Source organism: Pan troglodytes, chromosome 21 (assembly GCF_028858775.2).
Source record: "Pan troglodytes isolate AG18354 chromosome 21, NHGRI_mPanTro3-v2.0_pri, whole genome shotgun sequence".
NCBI lineage: Eukaryota > Metazoa > Chordata > Mammalia > Primates > Hominidae > Pan > Pan troglodytes.
The window spans coordinates 26,015,308-26,039,955 of record NC_072419.2 but is presented as its reverse complement, the minus strand read 5'-3'; the positions used below and the strand labels follow the sequence as shown (position 1 = coordinate 26,039,955).

Genomic DNA, 24,648 nt, shown 5'->3' with positions numbered 1-24,648 from the left:
AGTGACATATAAAGCAAGGCCAGCAGAAGTGGGCTTCAAGCCCATGTCTTCTCTGACTCCACAGCCCAGGCTGTGCCTGCTGACCTGCTCCAGCTGTGGGTTGAAAGCAAGGTCTCTGACCCCTCCGTTGAATCACAGTGGGCTGTGACTGTAACGGTGGAAATGACACCGTGGGACTTCAAGGCTAAGTCACCCTCCTTTTCTGAGCTCTCTGGGCTGCCACGTGGCAGTCCGACTGCCTGAGGCTGCCACACTGTAGAGGTCACTGTAGGTGCTCTTCTCAGTAGCCATAGCTGAGCCAGCCCTTCAGCCATCCCACCCCACATACCAGGCATGGGAGAGAGAAACCCTTTAGGACCACTGGTCTAGCCACAGCCATCGGAGTCGGTCCATCTGAGGCCCTGGATTCCATGGAGCAGCATTCCCACTGTGCTCCTTCTGAGCACTCAACACAAACAACCCAAGAACAAAAAACATGGTGACCAGGCATGCCACTGAATGTGGGGAGCTCACTTCACAGCGATAAATAACTAGAATGGAATTAAGGGGGAGGGAATGCCACAGAGATGGGGAAGCAGTAATGTACCTAGTCGAGAATTTGGCTCAGAGATTTCTTGTTGGACAGCTGTCCACTCCTTAGACATCGTCACATGTATGCCCTCCCCCAAACCCTCCAAATGGGGACAAGAGGACCACAGACTTTAGAGCCACTGGCTCTGTGGCAGAAGATGCTGGGCAGTGGTGGAAAGTAAGAGGCCAGATGGGAACAGAACAAGCTTTTCTTTTTCATCTTCTATGTGTAAGACATGGTGCTAGTTGCCATTACATATAATCCACTCAGTGAGCAAATGTTCTGTCCCTACCACATGCCAAGAAGGGGTCTGGGAATGAAGCCGTGTACAAAACCAAGTCCCTGTTCTCATGGGGCTTACGTGTGAGTGAGGGTGAAAAGTTGAAAAGCAAATAACTATTCAATGGCAGATAGCATGGAGGAAAACAAGGCAGGGTAAGAGGAAATATGGCGGCATTTCAGAAAGGCCAGTTAGGAAAGGGCTTCCCAAGAGGGTGGTGTTTGAGCAGAGAGTAGGGTTAAGTCATGGAGAGTGGGGCTGTTTGACTTTAGAGTCCACACTCTGGGCACTAACATGAAGAGAAAGTGCATAACAGATGGCTCCACCTTCGAAAGCTGTGGTCTTTCATCTCCATTTGGTGATGGCTCCCTACAGAGCTCGAAGGACCCCCACCAGGCAGTGTATGAAGAGGAGGGCGGAGAGAATCCACTGGGGGCACCTCAAGTGCCACACCCCACACCCCTAGGCCTAGCCTATGGACCCTCCAGGCAGAGGCACAGAGGGGTACTTACACAGAGCACATGGAGGACCACCGCACCTTGTCTTCTATCCTCGTTTGTGAAGATGTCATTGGGGAATTCATGCAGGGCTAAAGAACAGAGAAAGAAAACCGTCTCAGCACAGGTGACCACATTTTCAGTGCTGTAGGTCTGGGAGTCTTGGTTTTAACATGGGGTCCATGAACTTGGAAGAAAAAAAGATCCTGAATCTTTAAGTTCACAAAACTAACCAGAATTTAGTGTTTCCTTCAGATAAGAACGTGGGCAACCAACCACAGTAGTGTTAGCAGAACCTGGGGCTCGGCCCCACAGATATTTTCATAACACGTCATACCATCATACTTGTGCAGCTCTCACCCACTGCTTCAATCTTATGGTGGTTGTTAGGTCACCACCTGTGACTTAAAGTGTTAATGAGGAAGCACATGAACTACTATATTGCAAATTTGTTTTCTAATATTTTGACAGTTTCATTTCCACACAGTCAGTTTCCATGTGTAACCTTATGTACTTTGCTGCATGCCTGCATTGAAAACTGCTTTTCTGAGCGGGGACTGTAGGCTTCACTGGATCACCAAAAGGGTCTGTGGCTCAGACAGATTTGAAGCCCCTGCTCTAAGTGGGTCTTCATTTTGCTCCTTTTCCACTTTGCCTGACCTGGCTTAGGGTGTGGGCCTCGTGTGCTATTAGAACAACCCCTTCCCTGCTCCCTCCCTCTGCTCCCCTTTCTAAGTTGACCTCCATTTGTGGCTGGACCAGAATGCCAACCACAGGGATGTTCATGCCTTCTCAATGTTCCAAAACCTTTCTGCCTTGAGATGAAAGCTGGAGTCTGTGAACTGACGGTCCCAAGAAGGTCCTCCACCACTAACCAGGCCTCCTGTCCCTTCCTCTCATAAAATCCAATCAACCTTCTGGGCCAGGTTCTCACATCTCCTCTCCTTTATGAAGCCTCCTGTGGTCCCTCCAATAGGAATCCACGGCTCCTTTGCTGGAGGATGTGCCCACCAGGCGCGGCAGGAAGCAGCACACACCACCCCCAACCACAGCCCCACATGGGCAGACATCACCAGCTGCTGAAAGAAGTCTTTCCCTCTGAGCTTGATGATGTCTCCAAGTCTTTCTCTAGCAAGTTCTTAGAGAAACCACCACCATTTGATGGGGAGGATATGCTAGATGATACCTGCTTGCCACTTGTCTGATTTTGGATTCCCCTAAAAGCAGACCCTCCGACAAGGATGTGGAGCTATGTGGTTTACTTGGGAGATGACTCCAGGATGCACTGTGCGTGAGGGAGGCAGTGCAGCCAGGAAGGGGAGAAGAGACAAAGACAGTGCTGCTAAGGAGTGAGTGGATGACCTCTGAGACACCCAGGCCCAATTCTGCTGGGGACCCCTGGCTTGCCTGGAGGATTTGTGCAAGACACAAGCCATCGGTCACTGCTTGAAAAGGCTCTGCTCTCTGCATCCAAGGCAGCATTGGCTTAAGGCATTGTGCAGGTATTGGGTTGGAGCCACACGAAGTGTTTGGGCCAAAGGGTACGTCTAGTACATAAAGCAAGGCTCACCTTCCAAAGTACAGCAAGTGGCGGACAGTTAAAAATACTACATTATATACTTGAAACTTGCGAAGAGGATGGATCTAAATCTTCTCACTACACACACACAAACACACACACATAAATGGTAACTATGTAGAGGTAATGGATACGTTAATGAACTGAAATGTGGTTAACATTTCACAATGTATCTGTATATCAAAAGATCAAGTTGTATACCTTAAGCATATACAATTTTTATACGTCAATAATATCTCAAAAAAGCTTTTTTTTTTTTTTTTTTTTTAAAAAAGCAAGACCCACCTGTGTGTCTAGCCAATCACACTCTCTAGTTTTGTATGGTCCTTTAAACATAAAAAAGGAGACAAGAAAAGACAGGAACATCATGATTATGGGAGGATTTTTCTAAGCTGAAGCTGCTCTAAACAGGCTGCACAGAGCCCCTCTGAACAATGAATAAACTGGGAGAAGCCTGGAGGAGTTTCCCTTGGGGACCAAAATGAAGCCACGATCTGGAAATTAATGTGAGGGGCAGAGGGATGACAACAGTGAGCATTTATTGAGCACCTGCTCCTGGCAAGCACTGTACCTTGCGCTTTGCCCCTGTGATCCCATCTTATCCTCACAAACAGATTATTATTCCAGTTCTGTAGATGAGGAACCCAAGGGGAAGACAGATGGGGCAACATGCTTGGGCTCCATGGCTGGAAAGTGGGAGAAGGGCTGCACACCCAGCAAACCCAGGGCTGGGGACGCCCCTCACACATGCCACTCCCCTCCTGCATGGATCTGCACTTCCATTCTGTCCTCTGACTTCTTCCTTCTGTGACCTCCTCCAAAAGAGGATTTGACCTGATTTACATTCAGCTGCCACACTCCTGGAGGAGAAGCAATAGGCTTTTTTTTTTTTCTTTGCATTTTTCAGTGTAGCTGACACAGGGTGTTTTGGCACTGGCCAGTCCTAGGGTTGAAAGATCACCTCTCCTATTGTTCTCCTAGTCTCAGAGCTGGAAGCTAGAGATGGGATGCTGAGTTAATGTATCAATCACAACAGCCATCACCCATGGGAAACAAGCCAGTCATATGCCCTGGGGCAGTGCCAAGCAAAGGAATCATGTGTGGAAACCTCTTATTTGAGGTCCCCAATCATCAACGAGGGGTACAGGGGGTACAGGTATGTGGCATCCAGTTAGCTCTTTACTTTCCGCCCCACAAGCTTCCTCCATGATCAATAACAAGGGACCGAGGGAGCACAGGAAAGGAGTGAAAGTCACCCCATGAGCATCATCCACGTCTGCACTGGGTTCTCCCCAGCCCAGCTCTATTCTCTTGCCTCACTGCTGCCCCGTGCATGAGGCCACCGAGGGCCAGGGAGCACATCTGTTCCACCAAGGACACCATGTCAGTAAGTGACAGGCTTGGGTTCTGAATCCAGGCATTCTGAGTTTCAATTCTCCACAACATGAACAGCAACTGGCTGAATGAAGCAACTGCAGATATGTGTATCCCACTGGGCCTGGTTCTCTGGTGGAGGAGGTTTCTTGTCAGGGGTCTCCATGCCAGCCCACATGGTGGCCCCAGCTGGGACCCCTGGGGAAGACACACTGGAGGCTGAGCCCTGGATGGAGCAGGACCCAAAGGGCCCCATGCTGGCTCAGGACAGTCCACCCAGAAGCTGCCCAAAGTCCTGGCCGGGCAGGGGTGAGCCAAAGAGAAACCACAGGAGCTTCGTCAGGGTCCTCCTTCCTTGGAGGCTCAGCAACCCTCCCTTTCCTCCCTTCAGGGAGTGGGCAGCTTACCAGTGACCTGATCTTGGTCTGCTCTCCAGGGCCTGCTCTCTGATCCATGCCCAGCTGGGAGCTCCTCTATCAAAACTGTCTCCTCTTGTCAGCAGTCACAGCTGGCCATGAGGAAGTGTGTGAAAATTCTCCATGGGGCAATGAGAGCCTCCAATCTGGCACAGTCAGCAGCAGAGCCTGTGAATGGAGCGGCCAGCACTGTGGGCCTCCTCACCGAGTTGAATGTGGGTAGAATGTGGGAGCTCCAGGGTCAGGGTGGGCAAGGCAGAGGACAGTCTAACGGTTTTGAACCACTGTTATTCAAGAAAAACAAAAAGTCTTATTTGATGGCCAATAGCAATGTGGAAAGAATGACCAGGTTAAATACTCACCTAGCAAACTTCACCTGATATCAACCCACTCTGACCACTTTTTCATTACAGCTCCTCTCAGAAAACACGTATAAGGAAAATAACAACATTGGAAAAATGGTTTCAAAGGACTCATGCACAGCTTGCAAAGAATACTACATATATTTTATTTTCCCTTTTAGATATGCATTATCATTTGAAAAAAAAGTCACAGGGAGAGATTTCATCTAAAAATTGAGCTAAGCCCAGGCCGGGCGCGGTGGCTCACGCCTGTAATCCCAACACTTTGGGAGGCCGATGTGGGCGGATCACAAGGTCAGGAGATTGAGACCATCCTGGCTAACACGGTGAAACCCTGTCTCTACTAAAAATACAAAAAATTAGCTGGGCGTGGTGGTGGGCGCCTGTAGTCCCAGCTACCTGGGAGGCTGAGGCAGGAGAATGGCATGAACCTGAGAGGCAGAGCTTGCAGTGAGTGGAGATCACGCCACTGTACTCCAGCCTGGGTGACAGAGCAAGACTCCGTCTCAAAAAAAAAAAAAAAAAAAAAAAAAAAAAATTGAGCTAAGCCCTCTTCTCCTACCCTGTGAGAGGTGAGTCTTCCCTCATAGGTTCCAAATGCCCATGCCTTAGGCTGGGGCCCTCAAGAGCAGACCCTGAGAGAAAGATTTGAATGACAGCTGTTTGTTTGGGAGGTGATCCCAGGAAGCATCGGGAGCAGGGTGGAGAGATGAGGCAGGGAGGGGAAGGGGCTGGCACAGTGTCTCAAGCTTGCTGGGAGACAGAGGAAAGCAGGTCTCAGAGTTGTCTACTGCAGGGTCAGCAGCAGGGTGGGGGGCTCCATCCACTGATGCCTGCCTGTCACTGTTTAGGGCTGTCCCAAAGGCACTGACCCTTCAACACTTCTGCTCAGCCCTGCACTGGCCAAGCCAAGCATGCTTCTGGGGCCAGAGAAGGCCCTAGAAAGAGTCACAGGTGATATATCAAGAAACCATCCGCATGTCTGGGTGTAGGAATGCCCCATGTCTGCCCTAGCCTGATACAACAGAATACCGTAGACTTGGGAGCTTAACCAACAGACATTTATCTCTCATAGCTCTGGAGGCCGGAAGTCTGAGATAAAGGTGCCAGCATGGTTGGGTTCTGATGAGGGCTGTCTTCTGGCTGGCTGAGGCCACCTTCTTACAGTATCTACATGTCAGAGTATGAGTAAGCTTTGGTCTCTTCCTCCTCTTATTTGGACACTAATCCCATGATTGGGGTCCCACTCTTACACCTTTATGTGACCCTAATTACCTCCCAAAGGTCCCATCTCCAAATACCATCATTTTGGGGGTTAGGGCTTCAACATATGAATCTGGGAAGTGGGAACAAACATTCAGTTCACAGCATCTCCCAAGCCTCCTTTGCATAAAAGACAGACCATAACTTATACACACATAATTAGCTTCAGCACACAGCAGTGGGGCATGGGGTAGAGGTGGCAGAAGGGAGTCCCTCTGCACAAGCATAACATCAGGATAAACTGTTATTAAGACTTGCATTCTGAATCTAGCATGGTAGGACCCCAATGTTAAGACTTAGGGTTGTAACATGTTCTTATATTACATATCCAGTTCCACCATGTTAGAAGCTTCTTTGATTCATTTGCAAAGGGCATTTGTTGCCAGATGACCCTGCAGCACAGAATGTAAATCAGGAAGAATCCTATCTTAGAGACCCACTGGGGCAGCAGCTTCGTTTAGGGAGGCCATAAGGATTGTCATTGATCTCTGTCAGCTCCTACGTGCGTGCTATATACACAGCCTACTAATAACATTGTTATTTCACTCATTGCCTTGCTGTGGATCTAAAGCAATTTGGTATCACAGTGTTTAATCTTCCTAAGGAAGGGGTCAGCCTGGAGTCAAGAAAAGTGTCCTCAATTGGGAATCTGGAAATGTGGGGCTCAATGCCAACATGTCCAAAGTGTGGCTTTGGCCACCTGTCATTTCATCTCTCTGGGACTCAATTTGCCTTTTGGCCATTTGAAAAGTGGCCTCTGAGGATCCTCCTTCCCATTGCCTCTGGTCCAAACACAGTACACTGCAGTGCACACAGCAGATGCCTGATAAGTCTCAGTGGGATGAAGAACTCTGAGAACAGACCTTAGGCATGGATGGGGTAAATCCACTCTGCCCAGTTGACCCAGTGGTTCAAGAAAAGAGCTGCAACAGCAGCTGTGCTTTCCTCCTGGAGACTGCAACAGCTCTTCAACCGGCGACACACTCTGGTGCCTTGCAGGTGTGTGTGGGGCATGCGAATTTCTGAATAGCTGCAGCTGTCCAAGAAAAGAGTGTATGCGGACAGTGTGGTGCACTGGACTGGAAGGCTCTGCCAAGTGCTTCTTGGCCTCAGTTGGTTCACTTCTGGAACAAGAGGTAAGACAATGTGGGGCCTCTAGCGCCTCCCAGAGCTGATGGCTGGTGCTGATGTCACCCTCTCCAGGTGTGCATCCTAGCGCCAAATCCAAAAGTACTCAGCGCATTTTTTAAGGCTTGAGCTAGGATGCTTGCTGTATTTGGGAACTAACATTTTCCTTGGGTGATCAGTTAGATTTTGAATAAGATCCCACAGTGGAGAATCAGGCTCGGGTCCAGATCTCCTTCTGTGCCACACCGGGCCTCATTTCCTTCATCTGTAGATGGGAGTGTTGATGTCATCCCTGCAGGGTTGTTATGAAGAGTGTAGATAGTGAACGTGAAATACCTACCGCCATGCTTCCTGGGGTCACATATCATTATTCTAAATTATAACAACAATGACATGCTGGCCTGGTGTGGGCAGAGGACACATTCATCTCTGGTCTTGATGTTGAAATCCACATATTGCCAGTTCCTTCCTGTCTTGCATTGGCATCTGTTTACCTGGATGGTGATTAGTCCATGAGAGCTGCATAAATGCATGTGCCTCTAGGCAGGTGCTTCTGGTACTCAGCCTGTTGGGGCCACATGGCCCACATGGCCTGTTAAGAGCAGCTACCTATGCAGGGAGAACGGAGCAGCCTCATCCAGCTGAGAGTCATTCCCCAAATACCTTCAAGGTCCTCAAAGTCTCTTTCTGCTCCTCTCTTTCATCCCCCAATTTTCCTTTCAGTGCATCCCGCCAGCCCTGGGGGCCTGCAGAAGCAAGCGGTGCTGTTCCCATGGAAACCACAGGGACCTGAGTGGAGTGGATTCCCCTTACCAAGGCAACAGCAATCAGCTTCCTTGCTTCTCCCTCCTGGCTGCTTTCATGAGACCCGAGTTTGATGAGTCTAAATGGAGGTTCACAGAGGTAGAGTCTTTTCTCCTTTGCTTGAAAAAAAATGCAGCAGGAACATTCATGCCATCTTTAGACATACTCATCACATATTGATCAAATGGAGCAGGACAAAATGAAGATCAACACATCCTAAAAAGCCTGGCTCCCTTAACATGTCTGAGGAAAAGGAACATGGGCTGCTGCAGCCATCAGAATACCAGTCTGCCATCCCAGTGACCTTCTCATGACAAAATACCCACGCAACTTGAGGGATTGGTCTCTCAGGAATTGCACCGAAAGATGGCAGTCTGGATGCTACCCAGCTTCCCCCTGCAGTGATGAGTGGCTTCAAGCTTCTGTTTCACGTGCTTTCATCTGTCTTAGTAAAGCCTGTTGCTCCCACTTTTCCTGGGGCATTGTAAAAACTTTGTCTTCCGGGTGCGGTACCTCCTCCGCTTCTCACAAAGCCTTCCCTGCCTCTCTTTCTGTGGCCCAGTTGCATTGTCCCAGTGCTCATCAAATTATTTTCCAACCACACTGTAGGCATTTGCTTGTCCATGTGTACCGTGGACTCAGTGGCACCATGAGCTCAGCTCCCTGAGGACAGGAGCCCTGTCATTTCTCTCTTTGTCATCAGCACCCACCAGGCTGGGATACATGAAAGAGGACAACAAATATCAAGTGTGACTGAATGCAGAGGGCCTTTCTCTCAGGAAGTGGTTTTGTATAAACACAAGACAGAATTATTGGCTGAGAAATGGTGTTGGGAGGGACAGCTCAGTCAAACTCCCAACTACTAGATCCCAACTCTGGTGGCAATGAGGGCTGTTCACAAATACCCCATTTCTCATTGTTCCAGAGACCTAGGAGGAGTATTTCTACATCCCTTTCAAAGTTAGGTAAGGCCATGCAGCTTGCTTTGATTAGTGAAATGTGAGCAAAATGATGTGGATTGCATGTGGCTTTCAAACCAGTGCCTGGCTCACCATTTTGCATTTTCTTGTCTCAGCATTTCTTGAAAAATACATCAGGATGCAATGTGCATCTCCCATCAGCCTGGATCCCTGAGTGACTGATACCAGAATCCCCAACCCTCAATACATGCATTTTGTACATGTAGCATGAGTAAAAATAACATTATTGTATTTTGTAGCCACTGATCTTCGAGGGCTGTTTGTTACCCAGCATATCCTAGCTCCTTGTGAGAAATGCATATGGTCCTTGCTCCTTGGCATCCCTACAGCCTTTTGCACGTTGTTTGCCTTGCAGCAATTTTTGGTTGTTTTCTCTCTTCTCCAGTAGACTGGGGGAAGGAGGTTAAGGTTGTAGGATATTTATTCTTCTCTGTAGCCCTGGTGTCTAGCAAAATACCTGGCACACAAATCACTTAATAGTGTTGGTTGAGGCAATTAACACATTTGTCATAAATAAAGGCCCCTGAACAAAATTATCCACAAAAGAATCTGTGTGAAAGTACATAAATGCATAACTTAATTTTCTAAATATTTAGTCTTTGGAAATGTTTTAGAGACATTTCAATGCATGCTTACATTCAACGAGGTCAAGTTAACCTCAGGCAGGCATGGGAGAAGGCATCTGGCAACAGGAGGTGCTGGGTGTTCCAGGGAACCAGTCTGTTCTTAGATCATCTTTTGAATTTTTGTCTCGTTCTAAAGACCATATCTTAATAACATTGGAAAATTTATTAAATCAATACTGTGTCAAAACACCACTGCTTACTTTCAGCACTTACCATCTGCTGGATACCATACTCAATACTAGTTAAAGGTACACAGCCCTTATCACTGAGGAGTTAACAGTTGAGGTTAGCTTGGGAGCAAGGGGACTCTCTTTGAAATCATCCCAATACCTTAAGTATTCTGAATTTAAGAATGGAAATAACCTTTATCAAGTATTGCAAATATATTTATCACTTTTTCATTGCTTCTATATGATAGGAAGCATTATCCCAATTTACAGATGGGTAAGCTGAGGCCCAAAGAGGGCAAGTAACCAGTCCAAGTTCACATAGACGTTAGTGGAAGAGCTGAGATCAAACTAGGGTCCAACTTTCTAATATGTTGATTCCACTGTCCTAGAAAGAACAAATTACCCCCTTTTTTCTTGTTTTTTTTAGGGCATAAGTCCTTCCCTTCAAAAACCAGAAACAAAGTTCAGATTCAAATGGATTGATGTGTGAATGAAAACAAGGTCATGAGAAGCATCTCTGTGAAGGAAGATGCAACCACAAGTCATGGGAACAGATGGCCTAGAGGGATCATTAAACTATCAATCAAAATGGTATTGCCAATCAAATTTGCTAAGAAAACTTGGATCAGCCAAATGCTTATGTGGTGACATTTGCTTACCACAGGCAACCAGCATTTTACAAGAGCCTGATGGCCTGGATTTGAATCTGTCCTTTACCACTCATAAGTTCTGTGGCTTTGGGAAAATTCTTTAACATCTTTGAGTCTTAATTGTTAATGTGCAAAATGGGAGAATGAAAACAATACCCATTTGTGTGGTTATTATGAGGATTGATGATGATGCTTATGAAATATGCAATACCTAAAATTGGGCAAGGACCTATCAAATGATAGCTCTGTTTGTCTCTAATTTATTAAATAATGGAGAGGGAGAAATATGGATAGGGGAGTTTCCCAAGACATCAATACCAGGCCCACAGTCCTGGGGCCCTATCTCTTTTGTACTAAGCACCTGCATCTCTTTACCTGAAGGCTTTCTCCAGAGCTGAGAAAGGTTCCCCTGCCCAGGCACTGCAGGCTGGATATGCTGGAGAATTAATACCACTCTTTCTCTCAGGAGAAACTGTCAACCAAAGTCTGATGAAAGGTGGGTGTATAAGTACCCCAGCTCCCTCATTACCTGGATGAGATAACGCTGAGGTGTGTTCTACACTGTTAAGAGTTCCCAGCACAACTAAGCTCTGGTTGCTCACGGTGGTAACATGCCTATGATTGGTTGCCTATCTGTCATTGTCTCGTTGTCTCACTTCCCAACTCCCATATTTGGGATCATCTCAGAAACAAACAACTTGTACTTGAGTCTGTTTCTGGGACTACTTCTGGAAAACCCATATTTAGAAAAGGAGAGTTAGGAATTTTGCACTTTTCCCTCTCTCTATTTCAACAAAGATTTGTTTTTCCAGAAAAGAACTTAAACACATTTGGATGAATTTTCCCCTAAATCATGGCAATAGTCTGTATGGACAATTTGCGGTGGATTTGCAATCTAGATAGCATTATGGAACTACCTCACTCCTGAATGTAGATTGAGAAACTGCCTTTGCTCCTTGTTCATGATGCTGAAGTTGATCCAACATCATGAGAAGCCCCTTGGTTCCCACTTAAGAGCTCTTTTTCTCATGTCTGTATTGGCAGAAGATTTTAAACAATCAGCCCACAAACTTTTCTCCTGGAAGAGAACAGACATTCTTTGGAACTAAAGAACCCCAATCATTAGTTACATAGACTATTGGCCTAGCAGAGCACTGAAATGTAATTTGACAAACTAGAAACATATTTCTTTATCAATAATAAAAACCATGGCATCAGTGCTGCTCATGTCTTTGAGCCAGCAGCTACTGTAGAAAATACAGCAATCTCATGAATAATGTAGTTTTCCCAGGCCACAAACATGGCAGCAGATAGGAGGTCTGTTTGCAAGGGCAAGAGCCTACGGCATGCATTTGTTGCTCACATGTGATTATCAAGGCTGTGTCACTAATGAATTCTCATTAAAGAAAGTGACATATTTATGGTAAATTCCCTGTGGTGTGCAGAACTTGATACTCTTCTTGGACTCCTTTGTTTCTCAAAGTGTCCCTTGGTGCCAACATCAGAGACAGAATGTTTGAATGGATGACCTAGGGTCTGACCCAAGTGCTGCATCTCTCATGTTCTTATGTCTGCTATTGATCCAGACCAACAGGCTGATGTACACAGGAACCCACTAAATAGTTCCTCAAGGGAACCCATGGTGGTTACAAGGAATGCCCATTCCTGTTCAATGCCCTCAGAAAGGATGAGATTGCATGAAAAACTTTTCTAGAAAAAAAAATGCACTTGAAATAGTGCTTTTGGAATGTAGTAATTCCCTACAGGAATCTACATGGAAAGTTTTTAAACTTTAAATATTTATTTTATAGAAGGTGAAGTGTGCATGCTAAATGGCTGGAGGTTTCAAAATCAATGACATTTTTTAATGTTAACTCATTAAATTCCAGAGCTGGAAGTAACCTTTATGGTTCTATTGGTCTATAGATGGGAGGATAATAACAGAATTTCATGAAAAGCACAAAAGTTTCCCTCTGCTTCCCCTCTTAAAAACTGCCCTTTTTCTTTCCTCCTGATGTTGTTATTCCATAACTGCCAATTTTAAGGATAGAAAATTGGTCTCATTCATGTTCATTGCTTGACTGCTAATGATTGACTGATAGGATGAGTCTTGGATGGGGCTCAGTGTGGTAGAGCATCTCCATCTATTAGCAATGTCTACCATGCTTAGGGGAATGGGAACAGGGACATGTGCGCTCCTTATTTCCCCATACTGAAGCTTTGCTAACCGAGTCCTAAAATGAAAGAATAGCTGGCACTCCTTGGTCCTGGTAATAGTGATTCCTGATATCATTTTGTTTGATCTGCACCTATTTTAGAATATAATCCATTTAAAAGGGGGAGAGTTATTACTAATCCATCTGCTTGAATGTATTTGGTATCTTCAGGGAATTTATTGAGACGTCTTTAATCTTTAGCTTGATTTCTAGTTTATGGTAATGAAATAAATATCTAAGAACATGCATAGCTGTTGTAGGAAGACATAAATAAGCAGACAAAAAATATTGATTAGCTCAGTTGGAAAAAATACGAGCTGTGCTTACTTCTCAGTTTTGGTCCTGGCCACCTCTGGCCCCCTCCTTAAGGGGAAAATGCAGATGTTGACTGCAGGAAATCATTTTTCCTTTTATGTTACCATATATTCAATATTTTTGACCATTTACCTATAATTTTAGGTCAAAGCACTAAAGAATCTGCAAATCACTCCTGAAACTCTTTTAAGGGTAGATTAGAACTTGATTATTTTTTGTTAGATCACTAAGTTTGTGCATCCAAAGTTTAGATTCCAAATATCAAGGCTCCATCTCTTGGACAACATTTGCCTCTGAATATGAACAGAAATTAAGAAAAGAGCATAATTAATTCAAACCAAAAATGTAATTCATTTGTTCACTTTTCTCCATTTCCTTGAACTGTCACAGGGCTCTGGTGATGGCACATTATAGCTCTGAATGAAACATACTAAGTGCCTTTTGCTTCAACAATGTGCTTTGGTGTCCAGCTAGGATTTTGGGTTACAGATTAAGAACAGAAACTGATGACATGAGAGGTATCTTAGGAAGGGCACTGTGCTGCCTTGTAGATGGCAGAAGACCTGTCAGAGTTTGGAGCAAGCAAGATCAAAGCAAGAGAATTTAGAATCTACTTGATGTGTATCTAGTATTTTTTTTTTTTTTTTCTGAGACAAGGTCTCACTCTGTTGCCAGGGCTGGAGCGCAGTAACACTATCATGGCTCACTGCAGCCTCCAACTCCTGGGCTTAAGCAATCCTCCCACCTTAGCCTCCCAACAGGTGTGCATCAACATGCCCAGCTATTTTTTTTTTTTTTTTTTGGTAGAGACAGGGTCTTGCTATGTCACCTAAGCTGGTCTCAAACTCCTGGCCTCAAGCTATCCTCCCACCTCGGCCTCCCAAAGTGCTGAGATTACAAGCATAAGCCACTGCACCCGGTCTTCTATTAATTTTTTTATTATATATTTGACTTCATGGATGATGGCTCAGGAGATTCTGGATTCTGTCATCTTCCTCTGAACAGTGTTGAGTTTTGTTCTAATAGGAAGTTGAATTATCGGAGGATTGTAATTACAAGCCACAAAGCCAGAGGTGGTTTTAGGTTTTCAGCTTTGATTGAATTACTGGAGGGTCATCATTTGTGGTAATTTTAGGCCTGTTTTAAGTGTGCCCTTAGTCCTGAGATGTGGTCCCTATAGGCTTTCAGGGGAACATCTGAACTGTTTATCAAGCCCCTTTAACTTTAGAGGCTTGCACTTCTCAGTTTGTCTCCCCAGTGCCAGGCAGCAGCTGACATATCCGCTTTCAGCCTTTCAGCTGTTGTTTTCCCTGGGCCGTGTGGAGTCATCCCCAAGCATGTGAGGTTCAGCAGTCAGTCACGGACCTGAGGGAAATTTATGTCTATTATAGGGCTCTCCCTCTTTGACTCCTTTCTTTCTGAGATTTCTCCCAATTTTCAGCTGCTCTGGGACCCAAGCTCCAATCTCTGATGCCTCAACTGAATAAGACTGCTGCTTTCTGCCTGAGCTCTATCCCCCATATGCTACACACCTTGGGGAGGTTTCAGAGGAGAAAAGCTAACTGCTATGGCTCTCTGCCAGTGTAGTTTTCTTTTGAGGTTCATATCCCCTCCAGTCTCTGCTTGTTTTCTTCACTTTCCTCTGGAATATATTCTACTTCATAAGTGACCGCAAACCAAATTCACATTAAAGATTCCCCAAACTTGCCCTTAGCCACATTAAGTCCTCCATGGAACTTATGCTGCCTGGAGTCACGGTGTGGCCTGGTGGTAAATAACAGCCTAGGGAAAGTAAAGGTTGTTGGGATGGGCTGACAAGCTAGGATGGAAAGCCTGGGAGGTGAGCTAATTGCATGTCAACTTACGTGGATAAACCAAAAATCAGACAGAAAGAGCAATCAGAACAGTGGGAGATTACAGGAAGAGACACTGCAGCCTTCCAAAGCTCTCAACTATAAATATTTCAAGGTCAAGTCATCCCAAACAAGCATCTGTGGCAGTTCTAATGTCTCTGACAGGTGATACCCCAAGGCTCAGAGGCAAGAACATGTGTTCAGAGGCAAAATGATATTGGAAACCAGTTACAGCCAAGAAGGTGAAATTGTGTTCTACTTTCCTTTAGAATCTGTGGGATCTCTTAGATGTTTCCTGCAAGTGTCAGATTTTGATGTCCCATGTGAAGTCGCCAAATTGAAATTCATGGTAACAGCAAGGTAGGTGTTTAATAAATGCTTTTCGAGTCTAGAGAAACTTGTGAAGCTTTATGAAGTGGAAAGAAAAGTGGGCAGAAAAATAAAACTTTTGACCAAGTCCGGCCATTACATAAAGTACCTCAGTATTAACATTTACTTTTTTTATGGAAGAAAGTGAAAATTTGGCTTAGTTGTTGAGTTAGTTAAGATGAAAATGATAAATACCATAATTTATGTTCCAAGTAAGGAGGAAAAGTGGACATGAAGTAGGAGGAAAAGGTTTCACTTCATTCTTATGTTAGAATGCCATCATATCACCCATTATAAGTCAATTACTTCTTGCTCCTCCTCAGAACCTATGAGTTTGTGTCATTGGCACAAAGATTGTCATCTTTGTCTTTCCATGTACTTATGTATCATTGCAGGGTTGGCTGGAGTTGAAAACAGATTAAAAGAGATCCATAAAGTAATACAATTATTACAAGACAAAATAATGCAAGAGGTAGTGGTAGCAACATCCACTCTGATGTAATAACCTTGGTCATGATGTCACAGAGGCCTCATGCAAATGTATACATTTACAGTCATGAGCTAGGACAAATTTCAGGCCCACTTGAGTCAAAGGCTGATCAAAGATACTAATACCTCCTCTCCAGCCTTCCCAGACGAGGAGTGGTTTACCATGTACTTAAAGAAGCTGCGTTGCACCTCACTGGGCTGTTTGAGTTCTTGTAACGATGTTTGAGTTCATGCAGTGGGTGGGGTAAAATAACTTAGCAGAATTTTCAAGGATGGAAAGGAATTTAATATCATTGCTTCCTTTGATGTTTTCTCATATATTATATAACTTTGAATTTCAGGGCATTTCATATAGATTTATGGAGGAAAATTTATTAAAATAAATTCTTTTAGAAAATGACCCTTTCAATGTTTGAGACAATTTTTTATCCAAATAATATTGTATTCAATGAGAGACTCCAATATTTAACTTTTCTTGCCTAGCTCACATAAATATGATCAGACTGTCAATCCTAACTCATAAAAATCTCTGATCTCCTAGGTAACACGAAGATGAGGAGAGAAGCAAAAGAGCTGCTTTTGAATCTGAAGATAGAAGCAGCAAATCCCATGGGGATCCTGAACGAGGAAAGGAGACCCTGCCTAATAGCTTCCGAGGTGGCGGCCGAGTATCCACAGTTGGGGGACTGGAGAGAGCGGCATTTCCTTCCACTGAGTCTACGACACAGAAGCAAATCGAGTGGCTTTTTCTCAACAATTTCAGGTAAATGGTTCTTTCCAAGGATACAGGTTCCTTGAGAAAGATTCAAAGACCAAAGTGACTCTGATCCCACTTGCATCATGTAATGAGCTTTTCAGGGACACAGGTGTGCATCACACATTTCCTCATCAATATAACTCAAGGGTTCAGGGCAGAGTCACTACATCCACCATGTCATTCTTCAGCTGGCGGAGGATAACAGGGAGTATTCAGCACAGTCTTGATGTCAGGAGTTTACAGCCCAGCTGGGAAGCTAACTTCCAGCACACACACACACACAAACGCACAAATTGGAGGATGATTGAAGAAATCAGGCTATATCCCTAAACATGTATGTATGTATAATCCATGTGTGTATATGTATGTATGTAGCATCCATGTGTGTACATGTATGTAAATATAGGTATGCATGTATGTGTGTGTGCATATGTACAAACATATGCATACGCAAGTATCTAGGTGTATGTGTGTAATGGACTGAATACCCTACTCCTCAAATTCATATGTTGAAATCCTAATCCCCAGTGCGATGGGGTCTTTGGGAGGTAATTAGGTCATGAGGGTGGAGCCCTCACAAATAAGATTAGTATCCTTATAAAAGTCATGAAAAATTAGCTTGGCATAGTGGTATGCAACTGTATTCTCAGCTACTCAGCAGGCTAAGGTGGGAGGATAGAACCACTGCACTCCAGCCTGGGTGATGGAGAGAGACCTTGTCTCTAGAAGAGTCATGAGAGAGTTTGTTTCCCCTCTCTGCTCTCTGTCACGTGAGAATACAAGGAGAAGTCAGAGGTCCGTCACCCAGAAGAAGGCTCTTGCCAGAACTTAACCATGCTGGCACCCAGTTCTCAGACTTCTAGCTTCCAGAACTGTGTGAAATAAATTCCTGTGTTTATAAACCCACCCAGTATGGTATTTTCTTAAAGCTGCCAGAACTAAGATAGTACATATGTATATGTATCTGCATAATAACCATCCCAAACATAGTGGCTTAAGACAACTGTAACATTTTATTGTTATGTCTCACATTTTTAGGCGTTGACCGGCCTCAGGTAGGTGGTCTTTATTTGGCTGCTCACACAATTGCAATCATATGGTGGCTGGACCTGGAAATGTGAAGGCTCAAACACTCACTGCCTGTCTGGCCTCTGGGCTAGGGGAACTGAAACACCTGGGAGCTGGAACAGCTGGGGCTCCCTGGCCTCTCCAAGTCTGTGGTCTTGCCACGTGGTCTTCTCAGCTTGGAGACTTCTCACATAGTGGCTCAGAGCTGCACGTGCACACGCCAAGAGAGTGCCAGGAGGAAATCATACAGCCTTTTATGATCTGGCATAGGAAGTCACGCAAAACATTTCCGCTGCTTCTGCTGGTCATGGCAGTTACAAAGATTTAACCAGTCTTAAAGGGAGGTGAAGTGGACCCTATCTCTTCATTTTTGGTGGGGGAGGACAAGATTCTGGAAGAGTATGTTGTCCTGGAGTTCTTGCTGTGGTCTTTTGGGAAGATGCAATCTGCCACTATTTATCTCACCTGAACTGATAACCATAGCTATAACCATATTGATAACAATTGATATCTATTAATATGGATCAGACAGTGAGTGGGAAGTGAGGTCAGGAAGGAAGGTGTCAGCATGAGCCAGCACAGTGAGTGAGGCTGCATGGGGCAAATCAGGCTTGAGTGGAGCCCTAGAGAAGGACTGCAGGAGGCAGTCCAGGTGGACAGGGAAGTAGAGACAAGGTGTGGGGGTGGGGGAGGAGCACAGCCATCCAGAGTTTGAATGAGGTGGTGGCTCTTTAATGCTGCAGTCCCCAACCTTTTTGGCATAGGGACCAGTTTTGTGGAAGACAATTTTTCCATGGACTGGTGGGGAAGGGTGGTTTGGGGATGATTCAAGTATTTACATTTATTGTGTACTTTATTTCTATTATTATTACTTTGTAATATATAATGAAATAATTATACAACTCACCTCCATGTAGAATCAGTGGGAGCCCTGAGCTGGTTTTCCTGCAACTAGACCAGTACCATCTGGGGGTGATGAGAGACAGTGACAGATCATCAGGCATTAGAATTTCATGAGGAGTGTGCAACCTAGATCCCTCGCATGTGCAGTTCACAACAAGGTTCATGCTCCTATGAGAATCTAATGCCACCACTGATCTGACAGGAGGCGGAGCTCAGGTAATAATGTGAGCCGTGGGGGGTGGCTGTAAATACAGATGAAGCTTTGCTTGCTCATCCACCACTCACCTCCTGCTATGTGGCCCAGTTCCTAACAGGCCAGGGATTGGTACTGGTCCATGGTCTGGGGAATGGGGACCTCTGCTTTAAAGCATTTCTCCTTGAACAAACAGCCAAGTTCTCCAGCAGAAACAGTAGCAACTCTTAATATGTTAATATCATTGTTCCCATTGCATGCTCTTTCCTGATCCTCATGAGAACTCGAGAGCTCTGTGCTTCACAGAGTGGGAAACTGAGGCCCAGTTCACAAAGTAAGAAGATCCACTTGATCTTCTGAGGCAAGTGTCCTTCCTTCTACACCACAGCAGCCTCTTCAGGATCAACATTAGACATGGTTTAGTTCACGTCTCTCCCCAGGCTCAAAGGGGAAAAAAATGTGCTTATGCAAACCCTAACTTTGTTTTTTCCCAAAGAAATGACTGCACCAAGCATCTGCAAAACATGTGGAATTGCATTACATTTCACAGTACATTAGAGCCCAAAATGGGACCCGAGACTAAAATTGGCCAACTTCCTAATTAGCCTTTTACTAAGCCTTGGGCTGGAGAAACATGACCCCGGAGGACATAGCGTCTGGGATTCTGCTCCTCACTGCAGGCCTTGTGGTAAGTATCTTTCTCCAACTAGAGCTTCCGATTCAGATGAAACGGTCCTAGCCCCTTCTACCCAAAAAGGGACTGGTTTGGAGTTCTTGCCTTATTTGAGTGCCGGAAATGTCTACTTGTGTCTCAACATTTGTCATGGGCTAAGAATGAGCTGGGAGCTGACTCAGATTCTCCTGTTGCCTGAGATACATCCTGATGGAAAGCATGTTGGCACCTTTTGTAGGGACTCTTTCTATGCCCCAGGGCCCTTTTTTATCATGTGCACATTTTACGGCCATGGGGTAAATGGCTGGTACCCCATGGGGTAAATGGCTGGTACCCTAATGTCTACTTAGTGTGTTGGAACTCACAAGGAGAAGGCAGAAGGAGTTGATACTGGGGCTTGCAAAAGAGCTCAGCTTACAACAGAAAGAAGTTTAGACACTGGGGAAGAACAGGCCTGGTGCTGTTATTGCTCCCATAAACTCCTCTGAAAGTTGCTATAATGGAACTGAAGCTGGCAGTCAGGGTTCTGTCCTCCTCCCTGGAAAGCCCTTTACCATTTTGCTAACTCCAGCTCCCAGAGTGCTTCTACACTCAGGAGCCAGCACCCAGGGCTCTGTTGTGCTGAAGTTCCTCTCTGTGGGACTCTGCTTGACACCGTGCCTTTCTTGACCTCCTACCTTTTCCTGATCACACTATGTGCTCTCTGACCAGTTTTTCCAAGGAGCATGTCCAACATGGCTTTCACGGGAATGCTCATGCCAGGCTCAGGTTCTGGCAACCCAGGCTAACTCAGGAGCCACACAAATGCTGCTTCTTCCACAAACATTCTCTTGATCATTCCAAAGGAATCCTGCAATAAACTGCTACAGAGATTGGGAATCCAACCACAGGAGTGCAGGCTGGAGGGTGGGCGATGGACAGCAACTTGTTCCCCACATCCCTGAGCTATGTGGGGATATGGCTTCATATGCTCCTTTAATGTGACAGGGTCCTGAGTGAACCATGCACATCACTCCACAGCCCATCAGCTCCTGAGTGTCTGTTTTTGCTCAGTGGAAAAGCACATTTCCCGTTGAGACTCCAGCATGCCTATGGGGCCTTACTGCATGGAGACCGGCTGGCTGGTGTTGAGGATGGACTGATGCTAGACTAGGCTTGCTCTGCGAAATCATCAGTGAGAAGCGGGTGAGGCCAGAAGTGGAGAAGCCGCAGAAACAACCACCCGTGGCCAAAGTTTCCATTCCCTGTGCCAGCCAAAGGGAGCCGGGGTGTCCCAGAGGCATGTCTGACTCGTCTGCACTGAGAGGCGGCAGGGAGAGTGTCTTCTCAGTGTTTTCACTGGCTTGAACACGTTCCAGACATTTCTATGTTCTTCTGTCACATTGTTTTTTAAAAAAATCTTGTTTTTGCCGGAAACTCAGATCCAAAGAGCCAAACAGAATCCACTGTGTGGCTATGTATTGGTGTGTTGGAAGCAGGCGCAGACTCAGGTGACAACAGAATGCCCAGCCTGAAATCTGGGGTGCTGTGGAGAATGTGGATATTAGAACCACATGGTATGGAAGAAAATGGCAAGTTGGGTTTCAGAATGGAAAAGATTGTACTTTTTTGTGACCATTTCCAAATAACAGAAAGGGAAGTTCTAGAGAAAAGGCAAGAAGTGAAGTGAATGGTCAGGGCAAGATTGGGCACAGCCGAGGGAGTCAGGTCTTGCAAATATCATCCACCCAAAAGGTATGGCCCACACACATTTTGGCCAGCCTTGCCTTTCCTGGGGGAAGCTGTACTGCCATACAACGAATGAAATCAGCCTTTTTATGCTCTAATATTTTAACAAGCCTGGATGAATAGCTGAGCGGCTACATCCACAGCTGGCGATGCTCTACAGAGTGAGGCGTTCATGTCTGACCAGCTACATTCGCTTACATATCCACCCCTTCCCCTACTTTTACAAAACATGTCTAAAAGCTGAGAAGGAAAGGGCTGGAAAGGAAAGGGAGTTCTCATAGACAGATGAATGATGTCTCCTTGTAAAGGTGACAAGAACTTGTATATCCAGTCCAATGCAAAGTACAGGCAGGAAAACCACATGACTATGTCTTGTAGATGCTGTTGGTGCCCGCTCAGAAACCCTTTCTGGGGCTGATGCATCCAGCTCCTGATAAAGGCTAAGAGTAAGTTCTCCAGAGTTGCACTTGGCCAGTGCATGCAACCTCACCCAGAAATGCCTAGAAGATTAAGTCCTCACTCCAAGAGGGGTGGTAGACACTAGGGTACAAAGGCCAGCTCCTGCCTCAAGGCAGGACAGCTCTGTGGTGCCATTCACACTCCATGGTCTCCTGGGATCCACCTGAGGCTGGTCTGCAGCCAAGACCACTCCTTTGTTGCCTCCTTTCCTGCCTGATCCTGTTTCTCTCACTCCTCTTCTCTGGAGATCTCTCCAACAATGAATGACTTGCACAAGAATCTCTGTCTTGGGGACCCAACCCGAGACAACATCTTCAGTTGGCTTTTGTTCTAAGTCTCCAAAGGAATGGGGCATCCCTTTGAATTGTAAAATGCATCAGAGGTGAGTCCTCTAGCCTTTTCAGGATGGCCAGAGCAAGCTTTGCCTCTTAATCCCTCTAAGTCACAGCAGCCCAAAGCTGGATGAGTGGGTCTAGCTCCTTCTGTCCCAAATTCCAGGCTCAGGAAAACCCTAGTCCAGGCTGTGCACCCTGGAAACTGACCTACAGCACATAACCAAATTTGAATTAGACACCAAAAACAATGTGCGCCCCCAAACTCCCACCCCAAACATCTTTGCAATCATTAAAATGGGGTAGTATTTCCTTCCCCCAAATCTCCCTTTGAAGCTTGAAGAAGGATTCTGGAAGGGTTTTATATTTTAATAAGTTTGTTTCCCAGATGATTTCATTACTTGGAAGGCAATGAGTCTGGACAGAACCAAGCATCCTCATTGAGATGCCCTAAAGATTCGTGTTTGCAAAGCTTCTCTCCACTAATTTTGTAGATCTGCTAGATGGAGCCAGTTTACTGCAAGAGTACTTCTCTGCTGAAGCATTTTCAATTCTGGAGAGAGATTTTGCTCTCCTTCATCACAAGGACTAAAACTGTCTAAAAAGTTTTCCACAGGCATGACTTATTTGGGTGGGTATGGACTATAGATGGGCAAACCCAGGGTCTAAGTACTCAGATAACACAGGCAGCATCTCTGCTGGGCACATGGGGGCCTGGTGGCCGAGGCTGAGCCTCACAGAGAGATACCCATCAAAAGAAGGATCTCCAGTCACAGACCCTCTCCCCCTCCATGCAGATCTATGCACCCCAGGCCCTGGGGAGCTGCCCGGAAGGAGCATGAGCTATTTTGACTTGGAATGCGGCAAGCTAGGCCAAGGAAGTTGGAGCCAAGAGATACAGTGTCCAGCAAGACACCCGAGAGAGAGCATTTCCCTCCAAACCAGGCCTGTGAGGAACCAAAGAGGCAAGCAGCATAGTGGACCATCTGCAGCACGACCCTAGAAAGTCTGCCTCATTGCAGTGTTTCTGGAGTGTGGAGGGCTAAGCCATTCTCTCAGGGAAGGGGATGAACTGGCCATTGGCTTGAGAAGTGTTTCCCTGACTTGCCCTTAGCCTAACTGATCCCCCCAACTAAGATTCTTACCCTCCAGCTCCAGTGATCCCATTTTATGATCCATTCTCTTTCCCTAAGAAAGCACCCAGATTCTCTCCTCTTACCCACCCCCTGACATCTGATGACTGCTTCACATTTTCAGGCTATTCTACCCTTTTATCCTCAGCCTGGTCCTAAGAATGCAGAAAATAGTCAATAAATGCTGGTTGAAGAAGCATACATATGATTATTATATAGTACAGTGTTAGTACTTGGTTTATTCATTCACTCATTTAATTAAAACTTTGGAGTACCAACTCTATAACAGGTGTTGCATTCATCAGTAAATAAATAGACAGTGTTCACCCAGTTTGCTTATCTTTCTTACTCTTTTTAAAAATACATCACTGAATTGTGTGTGTCTTCCAAGGTATGCATTCTAGACCAACTTCCAAGGTCTTCAGGCCCTCCCACCGGCTATGTCAGAGATAAGACCTGAGATGGTGACTGCTCATGTGACCAACTCAAGGGGATGGAAATGACAGTCATTGAGATAACTGACAAAGAAATGGCCCACATCTGTGATGCTTCCCCATCCAGCTGGTCACCTGGTCGGCTTGCACTGATTCCTGTCACCATGGCAACGAGGCCAGGCCAACCATTTAATTCAGAGAGCTACACAGCAGCCTCACAAGCAACCTCAGGATCCAGAAATAATTCCATTCCCAGAGTCAGATATCGGCAGTGAGACATATAAAACATTATTGGAAAGATTAGAAATACCATACTCTGAACTGCTTCTAAATCCCTAGGGCTGTTGAAATCCCATCGCTATGGCTGGATAGCCCTTAAGGTATGAGAAGTACACACAGGATGCCTGGAAGGTGCTTGGTGTGCTTCCAGGGATGTGTAGATGAGGACAGGCCATACAAGAACAAACTTTGTAAATGTTAATAGTTATATAATGATCATTTTAATATTACTATAAAAATATCCACACTTATTTATGAAACAGATATAATAAAATTAGCTTCAAAAAATACAGTTTTTGAAAGTGAGTTTAAGGAGAATATACAGGAAATAATAATTCTCCAGGGAGTATGTGGATATGGTGAACATGTAAATATGAGATGCAGGAAACTAAAGCATTGGATCCCTGGCCTCAGGAGTAAAAGGCTAAAGGTCCATAGTGAGTGGGATTCTACCACAGTATTAACTTCCTGGAATCCTCTGCTTCTCGAATGGGAAAAATGAATGACTGTAAGAACTCCCATGGACTGAGCAGGTGTGGTGGGCTGAACGCTGGTGCCAGGCTATAGATGCGTTGTCTCAAATGGTCCTTCGAACACACTGGCAGATAAGTGGAGTTGTCACCATTGCACAGATGTGGAGATTTGATTCAGAAAGGAAAATAATCTGCCCAAGGCCACATGACTCATAAGTGGCAGAGACAAATCTAAAACCCTGTTTTCTTGGACTCCAGAGCCTAGGCTTTTAAC

At 45.4% G+C, this 24,648-nt stretch overlaps 1 protein-coding gene across 3 annotated transcripts in view; it reads right to left on the bottom strand.

Moving 5' to 3' along the window:
* SLC24A3 (solute carrier family 24 member 3) overlaps positions 1-24,648 on the bottom strand; it is a 677,295-nt gene that overhangs the window by 206,760 nt on the left and 445,887 nt on the right. For 2 of the 3 annotated variants that reach the window (XM_016937521.4, XM_016937520.4), the window contains exon 3: positions 1,364-1,440. The exons of the other annotated variant lie outside the window; for it this stretch is intronic. In XM_016937521.4, the coding sequence (XP_016793010.1) occupies positions 1,364-1,440 (77 nt within the window). The remainder of the gene's footprint in view (positions 1-1,363; positions 1,441-24,648) is intronic. 3 annotated transcript variants of the gene reach the window in all.